Source organism: Vitis riparia, chromosome 2 (genome assembly GCF_004353265.1).
Source record: "Vitis riparia cultivar Riparia Gloire de Montpellier isolate 1030 chromosome 2, EGFV_Vit.rip_1.0, whole genome shotgun sequence".
NCBI classification, from domain to species: domain Eukaryota; kingdom Viridiplantae; phylum Streptophyta; class Magnoliopsida; order Vitales; family Vitaceae; genus Vitis; species Vitis riparia.
The window spans coordinates 2,247,623-2,269,950 of record NC_048432.1 but is presented as its reverse complement, the minus strand read 5'-3'; the positions used below and the strand labels follow the sequence as shown (position 1 = coordinate 2,269,950).

At 33.5% G+C, this 22,328-nt stretch overlaps 1 protein-coding gene and 1 pseudogene across 2 annotated transcripts; one reads left to right on the top strand and one right to left on the bottom strand.

Moving 5' to 3' along the window:
* Window positions 1–3,102: 3,102 nt before the first annotated feature.
* On the bottom strand, window positions 3,103–5,144 carry LOC117906202 (annotated as a pseudogene).
* Window positions 5,145–8,932: 3,788 nt separating this feature from the next.
* LOC117927763 (cyclin-dependent kinase F-4-like) lies at window positions 8,933–20,572 on the top strand. 2 transcript variants are annotated; one of them, XM_034847431.1, is made up of 19 exons: window positions 8,933–9,084; window positions 11,512–11,772; window positions 11,850–11,895; window positions 12,018–12,652; window positions 12,734–12,812; window positions 12,901–12,969; window positions 13,047–13,136; window positions 13,219–13,357; window positions 14,573–14,675; window positions 14,794–14,846; window positions 14,951–15,017; window positions 16,664–16,772; window positions 17,607–17,672; window positions 17,873–17,941; window positions 18,072–18,135; window positions 18,254–18,370; window positions 19,259–19,290; window positions 19,560–19,638; window positions 19,891–20,572. In XM_034847431.1, the coding sequence occupies exons 4-19, from the start codon at window positions 12,645–12,647 to the stop codon at window positions 20,103–20,105; spliced, it is 1,359 nt and encodes a 452-aa protein (XP_034703322.1). In that variant the 5' UTR covers window positions 8,933–9,084; window positions 11,512–11,772; window positions 11,850–11,895; window positions 12,018–12,644; the 3' UTR covers window positions 20,106–20,572. The 2 variants fall into 2 exon arrangements, with proteins under 2 accessions (XP_034703322.1, XP_034703330.1); XM_034847439.1 differs by lacking the exon at window positions 8,933–9,084 and adding an exon at window positions 9,266–9,421.
* Window positions 20,573–22,328: the final 1,756 nt, after the last annotated feature.

Sequence of the window (22,328 nt, the reverse complement as noted above, 5' to 3'; positions counted from 1 at the left end):
TAAAGAATTCAACATCAAGTGGTGGGACAAATTCAATCAAGAATTCGTGTGTCAACAAAAGATTTTACAAATAATTTTGAAACTAAGATCATCAAATTCAAAAGATTCAACAAGTTTCTCTTTACAAGGGTCAACTCAAGCAGAATTTCTAACTTTGAAAAGCAAATGTCAAGCTTCATTATCGACCACTACAAATCTAAAACAATATCGATAAGGACTTATTCAAACTCTCAAGCAGTTCAGTGATAATCAAAATAAAGAAGAAAATGAAGATATAGTCCTATCAAATGATTCATATATAGATACAGAATTCATCCTATATGGTGGACCTATGGGTCAATCTAGATAATTATCTTTCATAACTCATGTAAACCTATACTATCCTATTAAAAAAAAGTGTCAAGTTGCAAGATGTAATTAATATTTATCATCATTAATTTTAATCTTAAATATAAATTTGTTTATTAAACATCTATACATAAAGTATTATAGATATATAAAATTATAACCTTAAAATATCATTATAAAAAACGAGTCATGGTTGCTAAATATACTCTCATTAGATGTGAGTAAATAAAACAAAAAAGATTTGAGATTAAGAATAAGTTAATTGTTTTAACTTAATACTTAAAATTATTTTTAACCTTAAGTTGTTATATTAAGTTATTTTACTAAACATGTTTAATCTACTTAATAACTTAAATTAAGTTATTAAGTCACTTTAAGTCATTATATTGATTTATCAAACATCCTCTCATAACTAGAATTTGACTATTTTCCTATAATAAAATATTATAAGGGGGACAAGGAATAAAAATATTCATGTCCATCTATAATATATGAATGGGAGAAAAATCTCTTGACCCCTTACCATAGGTCAATTTACTTCGGTGAAAAATGGGGGTCAAATTGATCGAACCCTCGTGTGGACCCCGCATTTCTGCTCATGCGTTTCCCACTCGAATGGCTCGAACTTACTTTTTATTTATTTGAAAATGATTTATTTTTTAGAAAATGACTTGGAGTCGCCACTTATTTTTGTTTTATTTTTAAAGGAAAAACAAAATAAAAAAGAAAACCCTAAATGTGACTCCTTATTTGGAAAATGTGGTCTGTGAAAAACCAAATATATGCTCAGATGTCAGGTTACTTATTGGGAAGGTACGATAAAGATCGTAACACTCCTCTAAGTCCCTAAAAATGGGTCTTTACTAATAAAATGAAACAGACATAGTAATTGATTGATCAAACATGGATAGCGAATAAATATCAATAAAAACAAAATAACTGAATGAACAAAAGAGGCAAATAGTGTACCTGAGTAATGATCTGATTTACTTCAAGGAAAACAAAGGTTAGTAAACAAACACAGAATAATCGCATCCATGTTATAGAGTGGAATAAGTCAATCATATATAGCAATCAATCAATCAATCAATGAGAAAATCACATATGTTGGCCCCCACTAAAGCCCGATTTATTTTTGCACAAATCAATGCTATAAATCCCATCACTTGGAATTACAAAATTAAATTCATACTTATTTTAAAATATTTTAAAAATCGAAGAAAATTTGTGAAAGGTACTTGCCAGAAAGAAATATGGTAGCAAAAGTTTATTAAACATGGAATTTTGATGAACCTAAAAATTCTAAGGATGAAAAATAGTGGAGTTTGGATTATTTAAAAAAAAAAAAAAAAAAAACAGAATCTGGAAAACTATTTGAAGAATGGGAGTGTAGGGAATTATTTTAAAAATCAAAGATGGAAGAGTGAAAGAAAGCCACCTGGCCCAAAAATTGTATACGAAAGGTGGCCATGCAAGGATCATTTTCTACTGGGTGCACTCTGGAGGAGTACTCCTTCTGTTGCTTTTTTTTTGGGGAGAATTATCTTTTGGGGGTAGATGGGCCCCCAAATTAACAAAAGGTCCATATAACTCTTCAAATTGAGTTGAAGGATGTGAAATAATAACGGACAAATATACCCTTTAAGAACACATATAAAATATTTTATAAAATTAAGTTAAATATTTTTTTTCAATAATTTTTTTTTTCAAAAAATACTAAATTAAATAAAAGTAGTTTTCAAAAATATTAAATTAAATATTTTTTAAAAAAAATATTAAATAATTTTTTTTTTCAAAAATATTAAATTAATTTTTTTTCAAAAATATTAAATTAAATTAAAGTATTTAAAAAAATATTAAATTAAATATTTTTTAAATATTAAATTAAATAAATTTATTTTTAAAAAATATTAAATTAAATAAATTTATTTTTAAAAAATATTAAATTACATAAAAGTATTTTTAAAAAATATTAAATTAAATAAAAGTATTTTTCAAAAATATTAATTTTTTTTCTCAAAATCAACAAAGGGCATTTTTGGAAATACTGAATGATGATATCCTTAAACTCAATTTTCATATTTTCATTGGGTCTTTGGCTCAGTTTAAAGAGTTACATGGACCTTTTGTTAATTTGGGGTCCATCTACCCCCAAAACATAATTCTCCTTTTTTTTTTCCGGTGCTAGTGAGCCCAATTTGAAAGGTTGATTCAACTTTTGATCCGAGTCGCTTCGAGGAAAAGGTCACAACTTGTTCCCCTTTGAATCTTGCCAAAGAGTACCGAGCCTTTGTCAGTAGTTTCAATCCTATTGGGTCTTCACATTCTTCCTCTGTAAGTGGTTCCGAGAGGGTAAACACCAAACCAGAAATTATTACCTATGAAGGTTAACCTCCTCTAATGTGATACGGAGCCAAATGTACACATGGATCTAAAACTACTTGAACTTTCATAAAAGCACCAGCTTTGATAATTCCCACCTCTACAACATCACCTGTAAATTTTATTTTATTTTTACTTATGAGGTAATGGAATGAAATGCGCTCAGTTGATCGGAATGGCATTGTTCCTTCACAGCCTACATGAACACCATCAAAGCTTACAATCATGTCCCCCTCCTTTAAAACATCGTTTGCATCAGAAATGGGTTCAACTTTCTAGCTTTCTAGGTGGATCTGCTTCGGCGTTCTGGACCTCGGAACGACATGCTAGAAGCTGTTGTTTAATCTTGCAATTTACAACATGGATATGGGCTTAAGGGCAAGTTCAAGCTGAAAGACTTCATAAAACTCCTTTATTAAAGACTTGTGTGTGGTATCAATCAACTAAAAATCATCAATATAGTTGATATCTGATGCTCCATGTTGATTGGATGACCCAAACTCCCCAAGAATCCCCTTAATGCGTCCAACCTCACGGTTTTGTATACAACATAGGACTATCAACTAAAAAAGAGTAAGGTTTGTGGTGACATTCAGTGCTAAGACATGATACGCTATCCATTGAGACACTCGTGAAGAGTTTTGGAACGTCTCAAACCTACGTGCCAAATACGTCTTTGCATCTTGTGAGCGAGATCCAACAGCAAAAGCTTGATGTTCGAAGCAATTACCACTTGGGCAGTTGTAATAGCAGTGAGCCCCCACTTCATCCAAGCCAGCTACAAGCGGACCAACACCATAAGACTGTTTCCAGGACCTTTGGGTGAGAACCTGGACCTTGTCGGCAAACTGAACGACCAATCGACCAACAGAAAGCGGTGACTCGTAAGTGAAGCTGTAATAAATGCATTCAGATCGTACATACCGAGAGAGGACTCTGCCATCAGAGGTGAGACCGGCAATAGCTACTCCAATATGATCACCGACCTTGAAGATCTCCTTCTGGTGAAAAGAGAGCTCGGAGTTAGCCTTGTTGACACAAGCTAAGACAACGTGAGTCTTGAATCAGAGGCTAATGGCAGCAGCCCCTTGCTGCACAGCTTCCATGGCGTATTATGCCTGAAAGAGTTTGCCAGCGGGGTTCCATGTGGTCACATTCGTGTCATACTGAGTGTTGTTTTACAGCATAATCATTTTTTCTTAGCTAACATATGTAGCGTTCCAATTTAGGATGGCGCACCACAAACATTTTGAGCGATTGTAAGGAAAGCCTTAGAGAGGTCGTACTGTTCTGGAAAGTAAAGGCTTGAACTCTGCATGGTATTTGATACTCGAAGCAATGCGTTTAGGATCCACAGTGGAAAAAATCTGAATGCTTAAAGGTCCGCGGGGGGTGATGAGTTTGATGGGTATGGAAGTTGAGGTGGCAGATTAGGTAAGTAGGTAGGAAGATGTGAGCATGGTTTTACAAAGGTTTTTTTTTTTCTTTTCTTTTTTTGCGTGGGAAGTGGGAGAGATGGTGGCTTCATCAGCATTCACATCCTTGAGCACAGCGTCACCCTTGCACATTAAACAACAAACATGTATTTTCCATGGCGTGGGTCGCATTTGATCATCATGGGTGAGGGCTCAAAGACACTGTAGGTGATCTCCGCCACAGCAAGATGCCCATGGTTGGCCTACTCGGCTGACATGACATATGATGGCTTATGTGGTATCGGTGGCTTATTACAGCATGATCATCTTCTTGTAAGGAGCGGCACCGGGTGGAAGTGGTAGTCTCATCATTGGCCCTAGGGATGTTCTTCAGCAAAAAGATCCTTAATATTCCAATTTGCTTCATTCAAGGATCCAAAAACTAATAGATCATTGCGGCTTCTGTAGGCGCTACTGAGTTCATAAACAGTTCTCTTAGAGTCCTAGAATTTTGAGATTGGAACCAGCTTATCGCCTAAAGGGCTTCTTATGTGTCTCATCAATGCACTCTCAACTTCAGGACTAAGAAGGTTAGCCGGTTTTGTAACCTCTACAGATTTTAGCTCAAATAATAGCCATCATAGGACTACTCTCTGAATCATCCCTGAACTGTGGATTCTCAGCAGCAAAGGCACCCAAAGGTTGAATGAACTCAGAATGCCCACTGAAAATTCTCATACAGCCTCCAGAAAAGGCAACCCCGATCCAGATTTCCTTGTTCACATGCCCAACAGATACATGTATAAAGTCACCTAGCCATGACAAGCATGTTACAACTCTTCATACCCACAGACTGAGAATGCATACTCTGTAGTTCCTTGCTCCCTCAAGCATAGATGAGAAAACTGATGTGCACCATGAACAGACACCAAGAACAGAGGAAGGCAACAAAAACAGAGCACAAATGGTAGAAACAAAAAATGAACCCATACAAGCCATGCTTCATATTGTAATCAACAAGCTTAGGTGAGGGTGGGTGAAATCAAATGAGTACCAAATGAAAATCAAAACATGGTTGCAGATATCTTATGGGGAAACTGAAATAGGGCCAAACTGATCCTCAACAAAAATCATTAAAAAGAGAGATATGAACGTTCTTACTCCTAACCATCAAACATCATCTAAGAATCATCCAAAAAAGAGGAGAAAAGCATACCAGTTGAAGTGAATGGGAAATCCATAATAAACATACCTGAAAAAGATCCTCTCCAGCAAGGTTGGCAAGAACTCAGCAAGCCATCCTTATTCTTCCTCTCCTGGTTTTTTCTAAACAATGCAGCTCTATCTCTCTCTCTCTCTCTCTCTCTCTCTCTCTCTCTCTCTTATGCTCTCTCCCCAGGTCTCTTGTCCCTCAAGCTACCTCGTTCCCTCTGTAACCAGCTCCTCAAAAGATATCTTTCTCCCTTCCCTTACGTTTTCAACTCAGTTGCCTCCCTCCTCAAGCAACCTTGGCTCCTCTGTCAAAACTACCCCCAGAAAAAATATCATCTGGCCATCTCCATAAGCCCAAGCAACCCACGCTCCTCCATAATAGCCAGAATATTCCCATGGCACTGTGTCAAACTCTGGTTGCTTACAGAAAAAACCACTACTCTCTCCCAAGTTCCCAACATACAAAATGTCACTGCCTGATTATCAATCCTAGGGCAACACGTGGCCATATAAAATTCTTCCACCTTGCAAAATAACACCATGCAAAAACACACCTCCAAAATGGGGGTCTACACCTTGTTATTTTAGTTAGGTTTAAGTTTGAATAGAAATAATATTCTATTACTAACAATTCATTTATTTTCAAACAAACCCAATTACTATATATTATTTGATTGACTAATCTTTTAAATTGGAACGGGTGTGTTTGAAATACTAAAATAGAGAATAAAAATATAAATCTAATACAATGGACTTGCATTTGAAATATTAAAATATGAAATAAAAATAAAAATAAAGTCTATTTTCTTTTATTTGAATAACAATTAGAAAATAAGAATATAGATTTCATCTCATCAAAAGTCAAAATTCACTTTTGTAATAATTTTATTTCCTCTCTAGTACATAATATTATGATTTACTTCAATTTTTATTTTTATTCTCAATATCAAATAAAAATAAATCCTATTTTAATTCAAAAAATTAATTGTAGATGATAAATTATGAGAATAGGGATTTAATATTTTATTTCATGAATAATTGAATGATATATAAAATTAATTGTCAGTCATCATGTGGGCATTGAAATATCAAATCAATTATAAGGTCCAATATTGCCATCTAATTATTGAGTAGGGCCAAGAAGAAAAGCATCCACTACTTTTATGGTATTAAATACTAAATATAAGCCATAGAGGTTGGTGGGACTACATTTTATGCCCTCTATTTATAGTTTTTTCTTTTTAAAATTTATATTTTTAAGAAGCTTGTGCCGTAGGATTGGTGGGTGATGAGGTGTATGGATTTTCTCTTACGTGGCGCCACCAAACCACCTACATTTTTTCAAGTCATGGATAGGAATGAGTATTAAATTATTTATTTAATTTTTTATGAAAATTAAATAATTTATAAGTTATTTGAGAGTGATTTTATAGATACTTCATTATATTTGTAAGCATTTTTTTTTTTTTTAAATTTAGGTATTTAATAAAATTTTTTTAAAAAATAATTATTTAAAGTTATTTTTATATGGATAAGAACCTCTTGAAAGAGTGATTCCCATAAAAGCGCTTTTACCTTTAATATTTTTATTAAAAAGCATTTTTATGAATAATCAATTAGTATTAGTATTAACTCATAAAAGAAAGATGTTGTGAAAGTACTTTTGGCATCCAATGAAATATATACTAGAAAAATAATTATTGGAAGAAACACAAATAAATTATAATTCAAAATTTAGAGCCCGTTTAGTAGTGATTTTAGGGACGCTTTTAGTTAAAAAAATGTTTTTGAAAACAATTAGGTATTTGGAAAATTTTGGGAAATTTTTTTAAAATTTTGAAAAATCACTTATAGTATTAAAAAAATCATTTATAGTATTTTATGAAGAAATACTTGATGAATATTTAAAAAAAAAAATACTTTCTAGGAAAATATTTTCACTAAAAATACTTTAAACACACTTTTTTTTTTCCTTTTTATAACCGAAAAACTTTTTATGACCAAACCCTTAGAACTCTTTATGAGGACTCGGACTTTAGGATGTTTGCCGTTTTGAAAAATTTTATCTTCCAAGTATTAAAAATGTTAAAAATATTTTCTATAATCACTACAAAACGTATTCTAAGAATGCATTTGATATTAATTTTAAAAAAAATGTTTTTACATTTTCTAACAATTTGAACAATAAAAAATTCAAATGTTACAAATATTAGAAGCGCTTTCTAAAATCATTATCAACGGACTCTTAACGGGATCACATTTCTTAGTATTCACCTTGATCGATTGGACTACCTTGGCAGGTAAACACACTCTTATTTTAAAAGGTTTTCTTGATTTTTTATTGTGATATTTAAAACTTTGTCAAACTCCGTATTTTATATATTTCTCCCAAAAGGGGTTGAGATGTTTGAAGAATGACCCTTACTCGAATTTTTTGGGGGTTGTTTGTATTTTACTTAAATTTTTTATTTTAAGATTTAACGTTGTTACTACACTTAACCTAGTTTCTTATATAATTTGGGTGATTATTATCTTAAAAAAAACATTAAAATACATCAATCTGGTGCAATTTAGATGAGAATTCACTATAAATTAGAACTATTGTCATACAAAGATAATGACTCAAATTTGTTGTATTTTTGTTCATTTTTTTAATTTTATTTTTCTAGAAAATTTTAGATTTAAATTTTGTCAAAAACAAAACCAATAATATAAAACTCATTTTATTAAATTAATAATAATAAAAAAAGCAAATAAAATTCTAAATCACAAATTGAAATTCTACCACTAATAGGTAATGAAGATTTTGTTTTGAAATTCTTGTTTGAGAAACCAATATTTGAGGCATTATACTCAATAATAGGAAAGCTTAAGAGGTTAAAGATACCTAAACAAGGAATCATAATTATACAAAATCAAATTTATAAATCTCTATAGATTTCTCATTGGAAAAATGAATTTACATTAGAAACAAGGGCCTCTTTGGCCAAGTGTGATTTAAAAATGGGTTTTTGTTTTTAAAAATTTATGCATTTTGACATATATACTTAATAATAAAATAAATTTAGAATTTTTTTAATTAAAAAATTGATTTCTGCATTTTGTTCTTGAAAATAAAAAATAAAAAATTTAAAAAATATATATTTTAATTATTTTTACGTACTTTATGAGAATTGTTTTGAAAAATAAAATAAAAGATTAGTCATAAAAATTATTTTAAAAATATATTTAAAAATATTAAAAATAAATTAAAAAGATTTTAAAATTTTAAATAAATTTTTATTTTACAAAATATGATAAAATAATTTTCAAAAATAATTTTTAAAAATTGTTTTTATAGAATTGTTGCTGATCATGCACTTACTTTTTAAAATTGCTTTTATTTTTATTTATTTATTTTGTGAAATACTTCCGGAACATTCCTTTAGCGGCGGCCTCCATCGCACGAAACGTAAAATGGACAATGGTAGGAGAACTGAGAAGAGAGAGAGGAGTATAAATATGAAATAAAAAGAAATAATCCTAAAATTAGGTAACTTCGTTCCCACGTGGAGACTACAAAGGAAGAAAACGAAGGGTCTTATTATTGGGAATTTTACATTGCCAAAGAGAGAGGAGACACGAAGAGGAGTGAGAGAGAGAGAGAGAGGGGACTAGAGCGAGAGAGAGCTCTGGAGTCGACCTTTGCCCGCGCGCGGCGAGGGAGGTTATGCCGTTTTCCTTTCTGGTAATATGACCTTTTTTTGTCAGATCTGATTTGGTCTCCGTCGATTTCGTGACCTTCTTTTCTGAATTTGGGTCCTTTTTCCGGGTCTTTTAGGGTTAGGGTTTGAGCTCTGGTTTCTTCGGATCTGGGTTGTGTTTTGGTGGCGTATTTGATGGGGGTTGGGTGGGGATTTCTGGAAGATTGTGAACAAAATCTGAAATCCGACCATGATGGTTTGGATTTTGGGGTTTTGATCATCTCTTATTGATTTGGTTTTCGGATTAGGGTTTGTGTTTTGCGGATGAATTGGGGGAAATTTGAAGAAAGAGGTTGAATAAAGCTTGGGAATCTGGCCTTGGTGGGTTGGATTTTAAGGGTTTTAATTTTATATGCTATCGATTTGTTTTTAGGAGTACGATTTGATGTTATTGGATCTGGTTTGTGTTTGGTTGATCAATTGGGGAACAAGTTTGAAGAAAGATTGAACGACATTTGGGAAATTAGCGGTTTTGATTTCATCTCTCATTGATTTGTTTTTAGGGTTGGGGCTTAGCTTGTATGGTATTTGATTTGGTTTGTGATTAGGGATGCATGTTTTGGGGCTGGATTGCCGTTGAATTCAACAAAAATTGGATCAGATTTTCTTATTATTATTATTTGATTTCGGCTTATTCTTTCTGCATTTGGATCCCCTTTTATGGTTTTTGGGTTTAAGATTTGGTTTTTTTGGTTTACGGTTAAGATTTGGTTTGATGGATCTGCTTTGATCTGCGATTCAGTTTGTTTGTTATGGCGTTGAATTAAAAATAAATTTAAGAAAATACGGTCAATATTGGTGGTTTTGATTTGCTTTTTATTTTTTATTTATTTATTTTTTAAATTTAGATTTAGATGATGTATCACATGGGGTTTATTTTCTAATTTAGGATGTAATATGGAGTTATTAGTCTTCTTTGATTTTTACCACGATGTTGGCTTTTACGTTTAGGGTTTGATTTCGTGCATGTGATTTGTGCTTTGTTGATGCATTGGGGTAGAAATTAAAAGAAAAGTTGAATAAGATGTCAAATCCAGCCTATTTGGTTTGGGTTTTAGGTTCTTTTCGTTTGCTTTTAGATTGTGTTTTCCAAGAAATTCAGGAATTGATTTTTAGGGTTTTTATTTTTTTATATAGAAAGGAGGATTCTTTGGGGTTTATTTATTTTATTTATTTATTTTTATCTAAGTTGGATTATACATCTTTTGAGCTGATAATGTAATTAAGTTCGTCTCCTCCTTTGGGCATCTGTTAGTTTCTAGGGTTTGGCTTGTTCAGGAATTGATTTTTAGGGTTTTTACTTTATTTTATTTTTTATATAGAAAGGAGGATTCTTTGGGTTTTATTTATTTATTTATTTTTATCTAAGTTGGATTATACATCTTTTGAGCTGATAATGTAATTAAGTTCGTCTCCTCCTTCGGGCATCTGTTAGTTTCTAGGGTTTGGCTTGATGATCTGATGTGCAGTTTGGATTCTTTTACATGGTAGTGAATTGTTTAGAAATTGAAGAGAATTTTTTTTTTTTAACAAGAAGAAAAGAACAGTTTGGAGATTGGCTTGGATTGGTCTTTTTTGGTGTATTTGGGGAGAGCGAAACTGAAGGACCTTCCAAGAGGAAGAGTTGCCAGATCAAATTTTGAGGGATCTCTTTATTTGTTCAGTGATAGAGTTGCATCCCCTTTGACTACAGGGATTTTTTTTCAGGGTTAATGTCTGGTTTAATCTGATCTTCTAGTGTAAATTGGAAATCTACGCTCTAAATTTTATAAACCTATTCTATATAAGTTGGAAAAGAGGACCTTTTTCCACTAGGAGCTGGCTCATAACTTTTAATTGAATGATCTAGTTTTTAGCTTATATCTAACTTTCTGCATATCCACAAACACAAATCATGTTCAGCTTTCCATATAACATGTTTCTGTAAAAGTAAATAATATTTATATGGTTTCTGATAAAAAAACCTATAAAATAATATGGTTTCTGATAAAAGAAAGCATGTTTATATGGTTTTCTGGTAATAATTTGTTGGACAGAATTTAGGTGATGTGTCACAGTGTTGAAGCAGTTCTTGCAAGAAACTCTTTGGTGATTGACAGTGTTTATTATCACATGTTTCAAATCTAAGTAACGCATATTTGCCTGGTTTAATTTAATTCTTGTACTGAATTATTTTCTGTACAAACCTAGTTTGTATCAATGATTAACTTTTTATGATGGTCATAGAGACTTATACTGATATGGTTGCCTCTTTTCTGTGTAATCTTCTTATTGTGGGTTTTAGCATTTGTAATGTCTTGTCAACTAATAGTATTTCATCAGAACTTCAATTTGCTATATCTCTCAGCTTTTGTTTAGCTATCTATCTGATTATTTTGGTATGAGTTTGCTGACATTGTTTTTGCTGATAGGTATTGCGGGACTTAGATCTTGAGGACTTAATTTCCTTTCTTAAGACATGGAGCAAGTGTGCTTCTGGTCAACTTGCCACCAGTTTCGAGTTTTTTCATTCCAGGAAGTGCTCGACTGGCGGTTTCTCACCCTTGGAGATTTCCTTCTTGTTTCTTTTGTCAATTGCACTTAGTGCCCAGCTTTACTTAGATGATCAGCACGACAGGCCTAATGCGATTTTTTTCTGAGATAGATGTTGGATCTTTAGTGCAGTTCTCCAAGTAAGCCTTTTACTCCCTAACTTTTTTTGGGCCAGACCTTTCTTATCATCTTTCCTAACAGATTCTTTTGTTGGTAGTGCATTGTTGATACAACATCCATTCAGAATTTCTTGAGTTTCTGAGGTATACTATTTTTATGCTATCAAATCTTTTTTTTATAGGAATATTTATTGGTGTAATTACTTTATTCTTGTGAGAAAGAACTAACTCTTATCCCATGTCTCTCTCTTCCCCTTTTACCACAGGGCCAAATTCTGCAAGTAAACGAATGAGAAGTTGCTTACTCAGTTGATAATTAGATAATCTGTTGCATTGGATCTGCAAAGACTTAGTAGTTCTTAGTTATTCCTTCATCATTGCTGCTGAAGGCTTACATTTAGAGGGTGAGACACAAATTGAACGGAAGATTCTGCAACAAGTTTGAAGTAGTATAAATGTGATAATTCTTCTTAGTTCTTTGGTAGTGTTGGGCGACTGTATCTTGAACCGGAGATTCCTTCTTTGACCTAGAAGAGTCTTTCTGCGCTGATCTGTCTCTGAGTTGCTCACAGGATGTTCTGCACTCGATCTTTACTGCAATCTATGCATTGTTATTGTCGTCCAACAGTGGGTTTAATATGTTTTCTGAATAAGGCTCTGAAGCTTGTCCATCAAAAAAGTATTGGTGTCACTCTCTTGCACATTGTCCTCGAAAATTAATGGTGGATTCAGCCGGACCAGCCAGGAAATTTGTTTATTTTCTGTAGGGGTTTTCTACGAGTTATCAACTGAAGGCATATGACGTACATTCATCTATGTGTTCTTCATTCTTTTCTTAAATAAGTCAAAAGAGCCGCAATCCGTTGAAATCTGTGCCTTGTGCTACAAGAAGAATGGATAAGTGAGTGGGCTTGTGTGGAACTTGCTTGTTAATATTTGTATTTTAATGTGTTGATATGTCTGAGAGTTTTGGCCTCTACAGGTATACGATAATCAAGGAAGTTGGTGATGGGACTTTTGGAAGTGTTTGGCGAGCAATAAATAAGCAGACTGGTGAAGTTGTAAGCAGCATGTTCATAGTTTTTATTGCTTTGAAACTGAAGGAAATTGATTCTATATAAGTCAGGGTTTGTTCTTTTGTTTCAACAGGTTGCTATAAAAAAGATGAAGAGGAAATATTATTCCTGGGAAGAATGTTTAAATCTGAGAGAAGTCAAGGTAAAACAGTTTATACTTCTGCTCTTATTATTGCTATTTTATTTCTGTATATGGTTTTAAATTTTTTCTTTTTGCAGTCATTGAGAAAGATGAACCACCCAAACATTGTGAAGCTCAAGGAAGTCTTTAGGGAAAATGATATTTTGTACTTTGTGTTTGAATACATGGTATGTGATATCCTATCAACTAGTAAATTGTTTTCATCAGTGCTTATTATTAAATATGATAAATGCCATTTGTCTGTTTCAGGAATGCAACCTTTACCAACTAATGAAAGATCGGTTGAAGCTTTTTTCGGAAACTGAAGTTCGAAATTGGTGCTTTCAAGTGTTCCAAGGTCTTGCTTACATGCACAGGCGTGGATATTTTCATCGCGACCTCAAGCCAGGTGACTGCTACTTTTGTGATTTTTGACCAAAATCATAGAAATGCATTTTTTGAGCAAGCACTACAATTCCAATTTAGTTGATGATTCATTTAGGGATGGATGATATTTATAAGATATCCATTGAAGATCCTCTGATGCATTGCCATTAATTTTTTTGATAGGCTTTATAGTAGAGGCTCATTTTGCCATAAAAATTTCAATTCCCATGGGTAGCCATATTTTGCCGTCATCTATTCCTGAGAAAGGGGATGCATCTTAGATGATATTTAATAAAGATGCCTTTTTCTTTTAAAATAATTATTAATATTTTTTTCCCGCTTGCTTATTGGCGCTATTTCTATACTTTGTGTGTGCTTTGTTGCCCCTTTTCTGAGCGCTTTTAAAATAATTGCCTTTTTACCTATCAATAAAAAAAGGAGTCTTTTTTTCTGGGGTGGGTGGGGGGGTAAACAATTTTTATGTGATATTCTTGAGAAGAATGAACTTTTAGGGAATTTAGGTCTTTATGTATTTGAGATATTTCTGTTTATTTTCCAAAAAAACAATCTAGCAACGCTATTTGCTTAGTTTCTGTAACTCATAAAACATTTGAGTAGCATTTGGTTTTCTTCCAATTCTTTGATTGCCTGAACACTTGACAATGAAAGTGAAGGGCCTCACCCAGTATGATGAAAGTTTTAAAGATGACTCCATCATTATTCTGCTCTTTTCTTCTTGCTCTCTGTCTTATTATTTTTATTTTAAATTTAAGTTAAATTATCCTGTGTTGGGTGGTGGGATTTTCATTTGTGATTTTGTATATTGAGTCATCTTCTAGTCTTGTTTCTCTCTCTCTCTCTCTCTCTCTCTCTCTCTCTTTGTATATATTTGTTTTGTTGTTATGATTCAAATTGTTTGGGGTTGGGTGGGTGAGTGTTAGGGGTTGTATGCCCTGATTTTAATCTTGCATTAACTTGAGCTTTATATAATAGGTATAATTCATAAAGTGATATGAAATCTTCTTCTTCTTCACTTCACTTGATCAAAATAATGTAGAGTCGGTTATTTAATAAAGCGGGCAGGAAAAAATTTATGTTTGCCTTTGCTCTTTTAATTTTAATGTTTACTTTGTTTTGTATTTATATGTGGGTTATAGTTTCTCAAATATGCATCTTCCATTCTGATTAAAAAAATGCATCTTCCATAAAAATTCCTTCCTTGTATGTTTCTTTTCAGAGAACTTGTTGGTTACAAAAGATGTAATAAAAATTGCTGATTTTGGTCTTGCTCGGGAGATCAATTCTGAACCACCATACACGGAATATGTCTCTACACGCTGGTACGTGTTTTTGGGTTACTTGTTTGTCCCCTTTATTAATGTGTTGCGTCCTTCAAATTTCAATCTCCCTGATATTATTTGGTTGTATTTTGTTATCACTAAAATATGGACATGGCAGGTATCGAGCTCCAGAGGTTCTGCTTCAATCATCCACATATGGTTCTGCAGTTGGTCAGTATATAGTTGGAAAGAGACTGAAATTTTATAAAGTTTGAAAAATTATCCATATTTTTGTCTGTAGACACTGAAATTTTATTTCCATTTTTTCCCTCCAGATATGTGGGCAATGGGTGCTATCATGGCTGAATTGTTTACTCTCCGTCCTCTCTTTCCAGGATCGAGGTAAATGTTTTTTTCCCCTTTCCTTCTAGGTATTGGGTTTTCCCTTTTGCTTTTACTAGTTATGGGCACCTATGTTGCACGTGGTTAATTTTACATAATTGAAAATAAAATTAATATTTCAAGAGGTTGGTTTTTAATTTCAAAAATCATAATGCAAGTGAATTTAATATGTAATTCAGGAAATCAAAGTATAGGACTCGGTAGAATATGGTATTAGTTCTTAAAACATATATCTATTAATTATGGTTCTTAAACATGTATCTACTAGATATATTCACATTTCTTGTGTACCCAATAGGAGTTAGTTATTAATGTGACATCTTATTTTGTGCTAATTTTGATAAAACTATTGATTAATTTGGATAGTAGAAAGTGGTGGTTTTATATCAAAGGAAAAAAAAAAAAATTTGTATTTCTTACCTAACAACCACCAGGGATTTCTGATAGTTTTTTTACAATAAGAAAATTTTAAATTTATTATTTTTTCCAGCTTTTAGCTAATTTGTTTCTTTTCTTGTTTACCAATGTAAGGTGACAATTGAAATTAGTTATTGAGTTTGCTTAAATATGGGAGCCCCTCTAATTGTGTGCAGGCAAAAATTTTCTTTTCTTTTATGTTGCAATTCCTAAGATTTCATCTGCTCATTCTCTTTTCTTGGCCGTTATAATGTATTTCCTCCATAATGGCATCTTGAGCAATTATGCCTAACATGTAGTCATATAATTATTTATAAGGGTTTTCTTTTAGGGATTGGCTAAATCAATAAATATATTTTTTTTATAGGATCTAAATCAATTAATATTGTGATTAAATAGTGGAGGTGCATTCTCAATTTGATAATCTGGCATTGCAGTAGCAATTTAGCCCTTCCAATATTGAGATGACAGGATACCTTGAGGTTTAACTTGATTGAAAAGCATGGCAGACAGAGGCGAGAGTATACTGAGGGTGATAGTACGGCAAGGATTACAAGGAACTATCTGGACTGTCTTTCAAGTCATTAGCCTGTTCAGACATGTCCCATTGGATTAGCGGTAGATCCTACCACTAAACCGAGACCTTGAAGCCACCTCACCTTATGAGCAAGGGCAATGATTTACAACAATTTGACCTTGGAAAATTTGACATAGGGTCTTAATAATTTCTAAAAATTTTCATAGATATAGATATGCAGGTTGGTTGGTAACAATTCAAATTAACTTGCTTAAGAAATGCAGAAGTTGGTCCTCAGTTACAGATTTTTGTGAGTTTGCCTCAACTGACACTGTTTCTCCTGCACTTTCTTCTTGATGTAAAACTAAACAAAAAAAATAGCTTGAAAAATGGTGGACTACGTATCATATCTAGACAATTTATTAATCCTTATACACAAATTTAATATTAGTATGTTGAAAATTTGCTTTGATAGGCATATCATATAGAAAGAGTGTTTTAGGCAGATATATATTATGAACCTTCTCTTGGCACTTTTTGGCGACTGTTGTATACATCATGTGTACCTTGTTGCACCCTTTTTTGGCGCTTTTCAATACAATTGCTTCTTATCTATCAAAAAAAACAAAAAAAAAAAAAGTATGAACCTTCTTATCATTTTGCTATTCACCTACTGTTGGAATTAATTTTCTCTCTTTCTTTATTGGTGCAGTGAAGCAGATGAAATTTACAAAATATGCAGTGTTATGGGCAGTCCAACTTGGAATTCATGGGCCGAGGGACTTAAACTTGCTAATGCTATCAACTACCAATTCCCACAGGTAAGTTCTGTGTATTGTACATGCATTTTTGCATATGCCATGCATGTGTCCAAGTGGATGTCAAGTTCTCATTTGGTTTACCAGAGATATGTTTTGTAGGGATGATGAGAAAAGCATATTTTTTGAAAACCTTAAAAATGTACAAGTGGTTGAGACCATGATGATGAGGTATTGATGTTTGAGTTAAGTTCTCATTTGGTTACCAGAGATATGCTTTGTGGGGATGATGAGAAAAACATATTTTTTGAAAAACTTAAAAATGTACAAGTGCTTGAAACCGTGATGATGAGGTATTAATGTTCGAGTTTGCAAGTATGAATACCTTCTATAGATGTGAACATGTTTGCTTTTCTGCAATCCATGTGCCATTTGCATTCTATATTTGCATGCATCTAAGGATGCCTTGTTTGACTTTGACCTCCTTTCCTTTCTATTCTTGTCTACTTTGACATGTTTGAGCCATGGCCATTTTTTTTCCTTTTTTTTTTGTTTTGTTTTTTTTTTTTTTTTTTTTTTTGTTTTTACCTCTTTCACTTCCTTCAAGAGAGAATCATCTTGGGCATATTACTTGAGAACCAGCTATGGTGTTTTGTGCTTATGCTTGCACCATAGCTATTTTGAGGTAACATTGAGACAAAGAATGGAACTGTGGTAACAAAAGAGGAGTGCCCCTCAAAAGTCTTTTTGCCTTAACCGAGCTAGGTCCTTGGCATAGGTGCACCTTTAATAAGAACCAATAAAGATTTTCATATGTGAATCACTACCTTTGTAATATTGAACAGTTGATAGCTCCATTCAATTCTACTAATTTTGCCGTTAATTTCATGGTTGCAGTTTTCTAGTATTCATCTCTCTGTATTGATACCATCTGCAAGTGAGGATGCAATCAGCCTTATTACTGTAAGCATCAGTAACTCTGTTTCCTTCATCCTTTTTTTCCTCACATGTTTTCCAAACTTATTTCTGTTTCACTCTTAACTATAAACTGATGCTGGTTATTGTGTTGTGTGTGTGCTGGGGGGCAAGGGCTGCAAAAGGGAGTGTATTGTGTGCTGTGTTATTAGTAGCTTTTATTTATTTTTTGTTTTTTAAACATGCAGTCACTTTGTTCATGGGATCCCTGCAAGAGGCCAACAGCCTTGGAGGCTCTTCAGCATCCTTTCTTCCAGGTATTCTTTTTGGGAATTTATTCAATGATATAGTGTCCGATCTAGCTATATGCATTGTTGCCTTTCTCTGAGTTTAGGATGTGGTGATACCCAGTTATTTGACTAATTTACACTGTTCTTTTTGTGGCAGAGTTGCTTTTATGTCCCACCATCCCTTCGTCCTCGAACTGCTGTGACTAGGACACCCCCATCTGGTTTGTGTCTTTTTCTGTACCACCAATGTTTGATGCACTTTGGATGATGAAATGCTTTTGGTTTTCCAGTTTCTGGATGAGATGTGTGAATATGAATTTTTTTTCCTTAACCTTGCAGGTGAAACAAAGGGAGCTTTGGAGCAGAAATCTGCTAGGAGGTATTCTAGGGCAACATCTAATTCCAAGCCCACAAGCAATTATTCTTCTGGAAAACCACATGCTGCTTTTGTCACAGGTAGTGTGTCATTTTGATATTTAAATTTTATAGCTGATATACTTAAGATTGGATTTGATACCCCTTTTAGTTCTATTGCTAAATGAGGATGTGATCTTGAATTTAATGATATCTTTGAGTGTATTGTCTTTTTGATGTTGCCACAAGTCTGAAATATGGAATTGGCTATAGTAGTAGTTTATCTTGGCTGATATTTCCTACAGTTTTTTTCTTTTTCAACGTTGGAAGTGTCCAAATCTCTGTATCACCCCAATAATTGTTTTGTCATCTGATGTGTTCATCATAACTCTTCATTTGATTAGATCTCATCCCCTCCTTATGCATACCATACATGGCCATATCTTATTGTTCTGACATCATTCCCTGTCCATTTATACTCTTTTCTTAGTAAGGAAAAAAGAAACAGTAATTTGGAACTCCATATGGATATGGAAGATCTGGATCACTGATCCTCTTGATATCATGCGGACATGACTAGTTTGGAGGGAGTCTAATCCCATGGTGGCTTGGTGTGGATCCAAGAAGTTAAGGTCTTTAGATCAAGTTTTTGATTAGGTGTGACCTGATCCCGTGTGCATGTGCAGGAGTGTGTGAATTTCTTATTTCCCTTTTGTTTAAAGCTACAATTGTATAAGTTGTCCACTAGATCTTTTTAGATAGATGGGGAAAGGGACGGTTGTAGGGTTTTATTTGTTGTTGGGCACCAGGACTCTGATGTTGGAAATGGTTCACAAAAAGGTTTATGGTTGTCTAAGCCATAAACAATGCCAGATTCCACCACAGCTTAAAGGAGAATGCAGTTGTTTCAGTATTTGTTGACATGCTTTCTTTTTGATGTAATATGCTACTTAATAGATGATGCTAATTTTATTCCAAAAATTCTTACAGGTGTTCAACGCAAGCTGGAAATGAATAATCAGGTGAGTCTCCCTTTAGATGAGGACAATACTAAAAAGAAAATTTCCTTTTCCTTTGTCCATATGATACATATTCAAGATGTGAAGGCCCGCCTATATTTTTAGAAAATCATTGTAGTTTCTAACCAAAAGCAATGACCTCTGCAACTGACTTATGTTTTTATAATAATTATTAAGGCCTTTTAAGATATATATGAATGACCTAGTTTCTATTTGTCCTGAATATTCTCTTCACCAATCTTTGACTTTGGTTTTTGATATGTTGAGCACAGGATGTTTATAAGAATGATAAATCCTTGAAGAGCTCTCCTAAGCAGGCAAGATATCGACCACCAGCAAGGAACAGCCCAAGTAAGCTCCTTGACTGCTTTATTGGGTTCATGCAAATGTAGTTGTTGGATGACATTTTAGAAACACATTATGCCTTAATTTTCCTTGTCCTGTTAAAGACCTTCAATAGAATTCTCTACCATGAGAAGGAAGAGGGATAAAATAGTAAATGTCCTAGCTCCTGCATGCATTCACAATGTTTTTGTATAAACAAGTAAAATCCAGTGCAATTGCCTTCATAACTAACTTGAAAAAAAATGTTAAATGTTGCAGCTTCCATTTATGCGGATAGGACTAAGCGTGAAGTTTCAGATGCAGCTGAGAAGCTGGCAAACATGACGGTTGGTTCTGGTAGGAATGGAATGAGGCAATCTCTGCCAGCTCCTATGAAGGCTGGAGGATGGCATGGCCAATCTGACTCTTTTCTTGGCCGGTCCCAAGAGCTTCGACCAGGCAGAGCTGCCTATACGAGGAAAGTTGCTGGATAAGGAGAGGGGAGGGGGGGAAGTGAAGGGCCTCCTCTGAATGGGGCCTAATAGTGGGTTCAGCTTGGTGATTGTGGGGGGTGCTCATGGGAATGCTCTGGTTCAAGCTTTCTAAAAGCTGAGACCCTAGGTACTTTGTCCTATCGATTCGGTGTGTTTGATGCGGGGTTGACTACAATTATAAGTATGCCTAGTTTATGCATAAAAAAGTTTGCGGGTTGCGCTTTGGATATTATGGATGATATAATGCAGTGCTTGTACTACTACTGGCCTGGTGTGTATGGTGGGTGGTGATGCCCCCAATATATAATATATATATATATATATATATATATAATAGTGCTTGATAAAGGTGGATTTGGAGTTGGAATTAAGTTGGTTCTCCTGACTGGACTGATGTAATAAGATGATACACCTTACTTATTACACCTTTATTCAGTTATTAATACACTATTGGTTTTATGCATCTTAAATCTATTGGATTGAAACTTATGCTTGAGTTGTCCTAATTATTGTATGGTTGAATTCTATATATTATCTTTGGTAGCAACTGTTTTCCCTTGTCCGTGTGATTATGCTAATAATAAAGCTTTAAGTTGAACCTCCATCTCTACAACGAACATTAGAAAAGATACCATTGTTTTTATCCTCCAACAAATCATGTTTACCTTTCATGGCATGTTGTGTTTGATGTGAGCTAGGATCTTAATTTACCTACTTTTTTTTTTTTTCTCATTTTGCTATTCATTATAAGGATTTTTATTTAGTGACTTACATCCTACAGAAGTCTGAGGATAAGTAACGTCTCATTTGAACCTATCCAATTTCTACAAAATTCTCATGAAGCCATCCCAACATGAGTATATAGTTGGGGTCTTCAAAAGGAAGGGTGGATCCTATTAACACAACTAATAATAAAAAAAAAGTATAAGATGGTGGAAAGGTACAAAAGAAGAAATAGAGTCCAAAGAAGGAGAAAGAAGTTATGTTTAATTTCAATGACCAACTCAAGCAAAAGCTCATAATTCCTATTTCCTTATGGATGCTCATGCCAAAGTCATTCCACGATAAATACATGATAATTGTTTATTTTCAAGCATGTTATAAAATACATGATGAAAAATGATTTTCCCATAGAAAAGATGAGAAGTGAGTTTTGAAGTCAAGTCCAAAGAGAAACACTTAATCCTAATTATGTTCACATATGAAGACTTATTCCTTACTCCAAGACTCATAACCTTTGTTTCACTCAGTGAAAAGAGTTAATATCTTACCATGCCTCTCACATGGTGAGTGGGCTTGAGTTTATGAATGGGCTTTCTTATAACTCATTAATGAGGAAGGCTAGAAGGCTATTGATGCGATTGTAATTGACTTCATGATAATGGAAAACATGCCTTTAAGTGCTTTATGTGTGATGTCATTGAAGTTAGAACATAATACATATTAATTAAGATGACCACATGGCTTCATCACTATGGGAGTGTTCCTTCTAGTCTATCAATGTTTTAGATAGGTAATTTCTTAGTTGTATGCCATCTAATTACTATTGGTTTTAAATTTTGGTTGATGAACACTCTTATAAATTTATTTTATTTATAGAATTTGTTTTTTAGATAAATTTTAGATAAAAAGATTATATGTAAGTGTATTTAGAGTGTGTTTGATAATGATTTTAAGAAGTGTTTTTAATATTTTTTATATTTGAAAATTTTTATTATTCAAGTATTAGAAATGTCAAAAACATTTTCTACAATCACTATCAAACGCACTTTTAATAACGGTGTTAAACCAGAAATTTGAAACCAACGAACCTGAAGGTGCGAGGGAAGTTAACCCTTATTCTCTATACATGCATGGGTGTCCGCCCTTTGCACCTATCAACACTGCTACGCGAAGATGAAGCTAGCTCCCCATGAACGCTTCAACGTGTTAGCAGCTAAATGCATGGCTATTAAAGGCAACTTGGACTGTCGCAATTTCCAACTTCAACCTCTTCACGTCCCTGCAATCATAAGAGTTATACCAATAAGAAGAACAATCTTTAATTCTTTCTTGTTTTTTATTTTCTTTTCTTTCTTCAAGTTGGCAGAAAATCCATCCATTTGCAAGGTATTGCACCTTGAATAACAATGATAGCATCAGTCAGTGATTGAAACCACGGTCAGTATGTTACTAGGCTAAAGGGTCGTGTTTGGCTGGTGAGAAAGTTTAGGGAATTGGAGG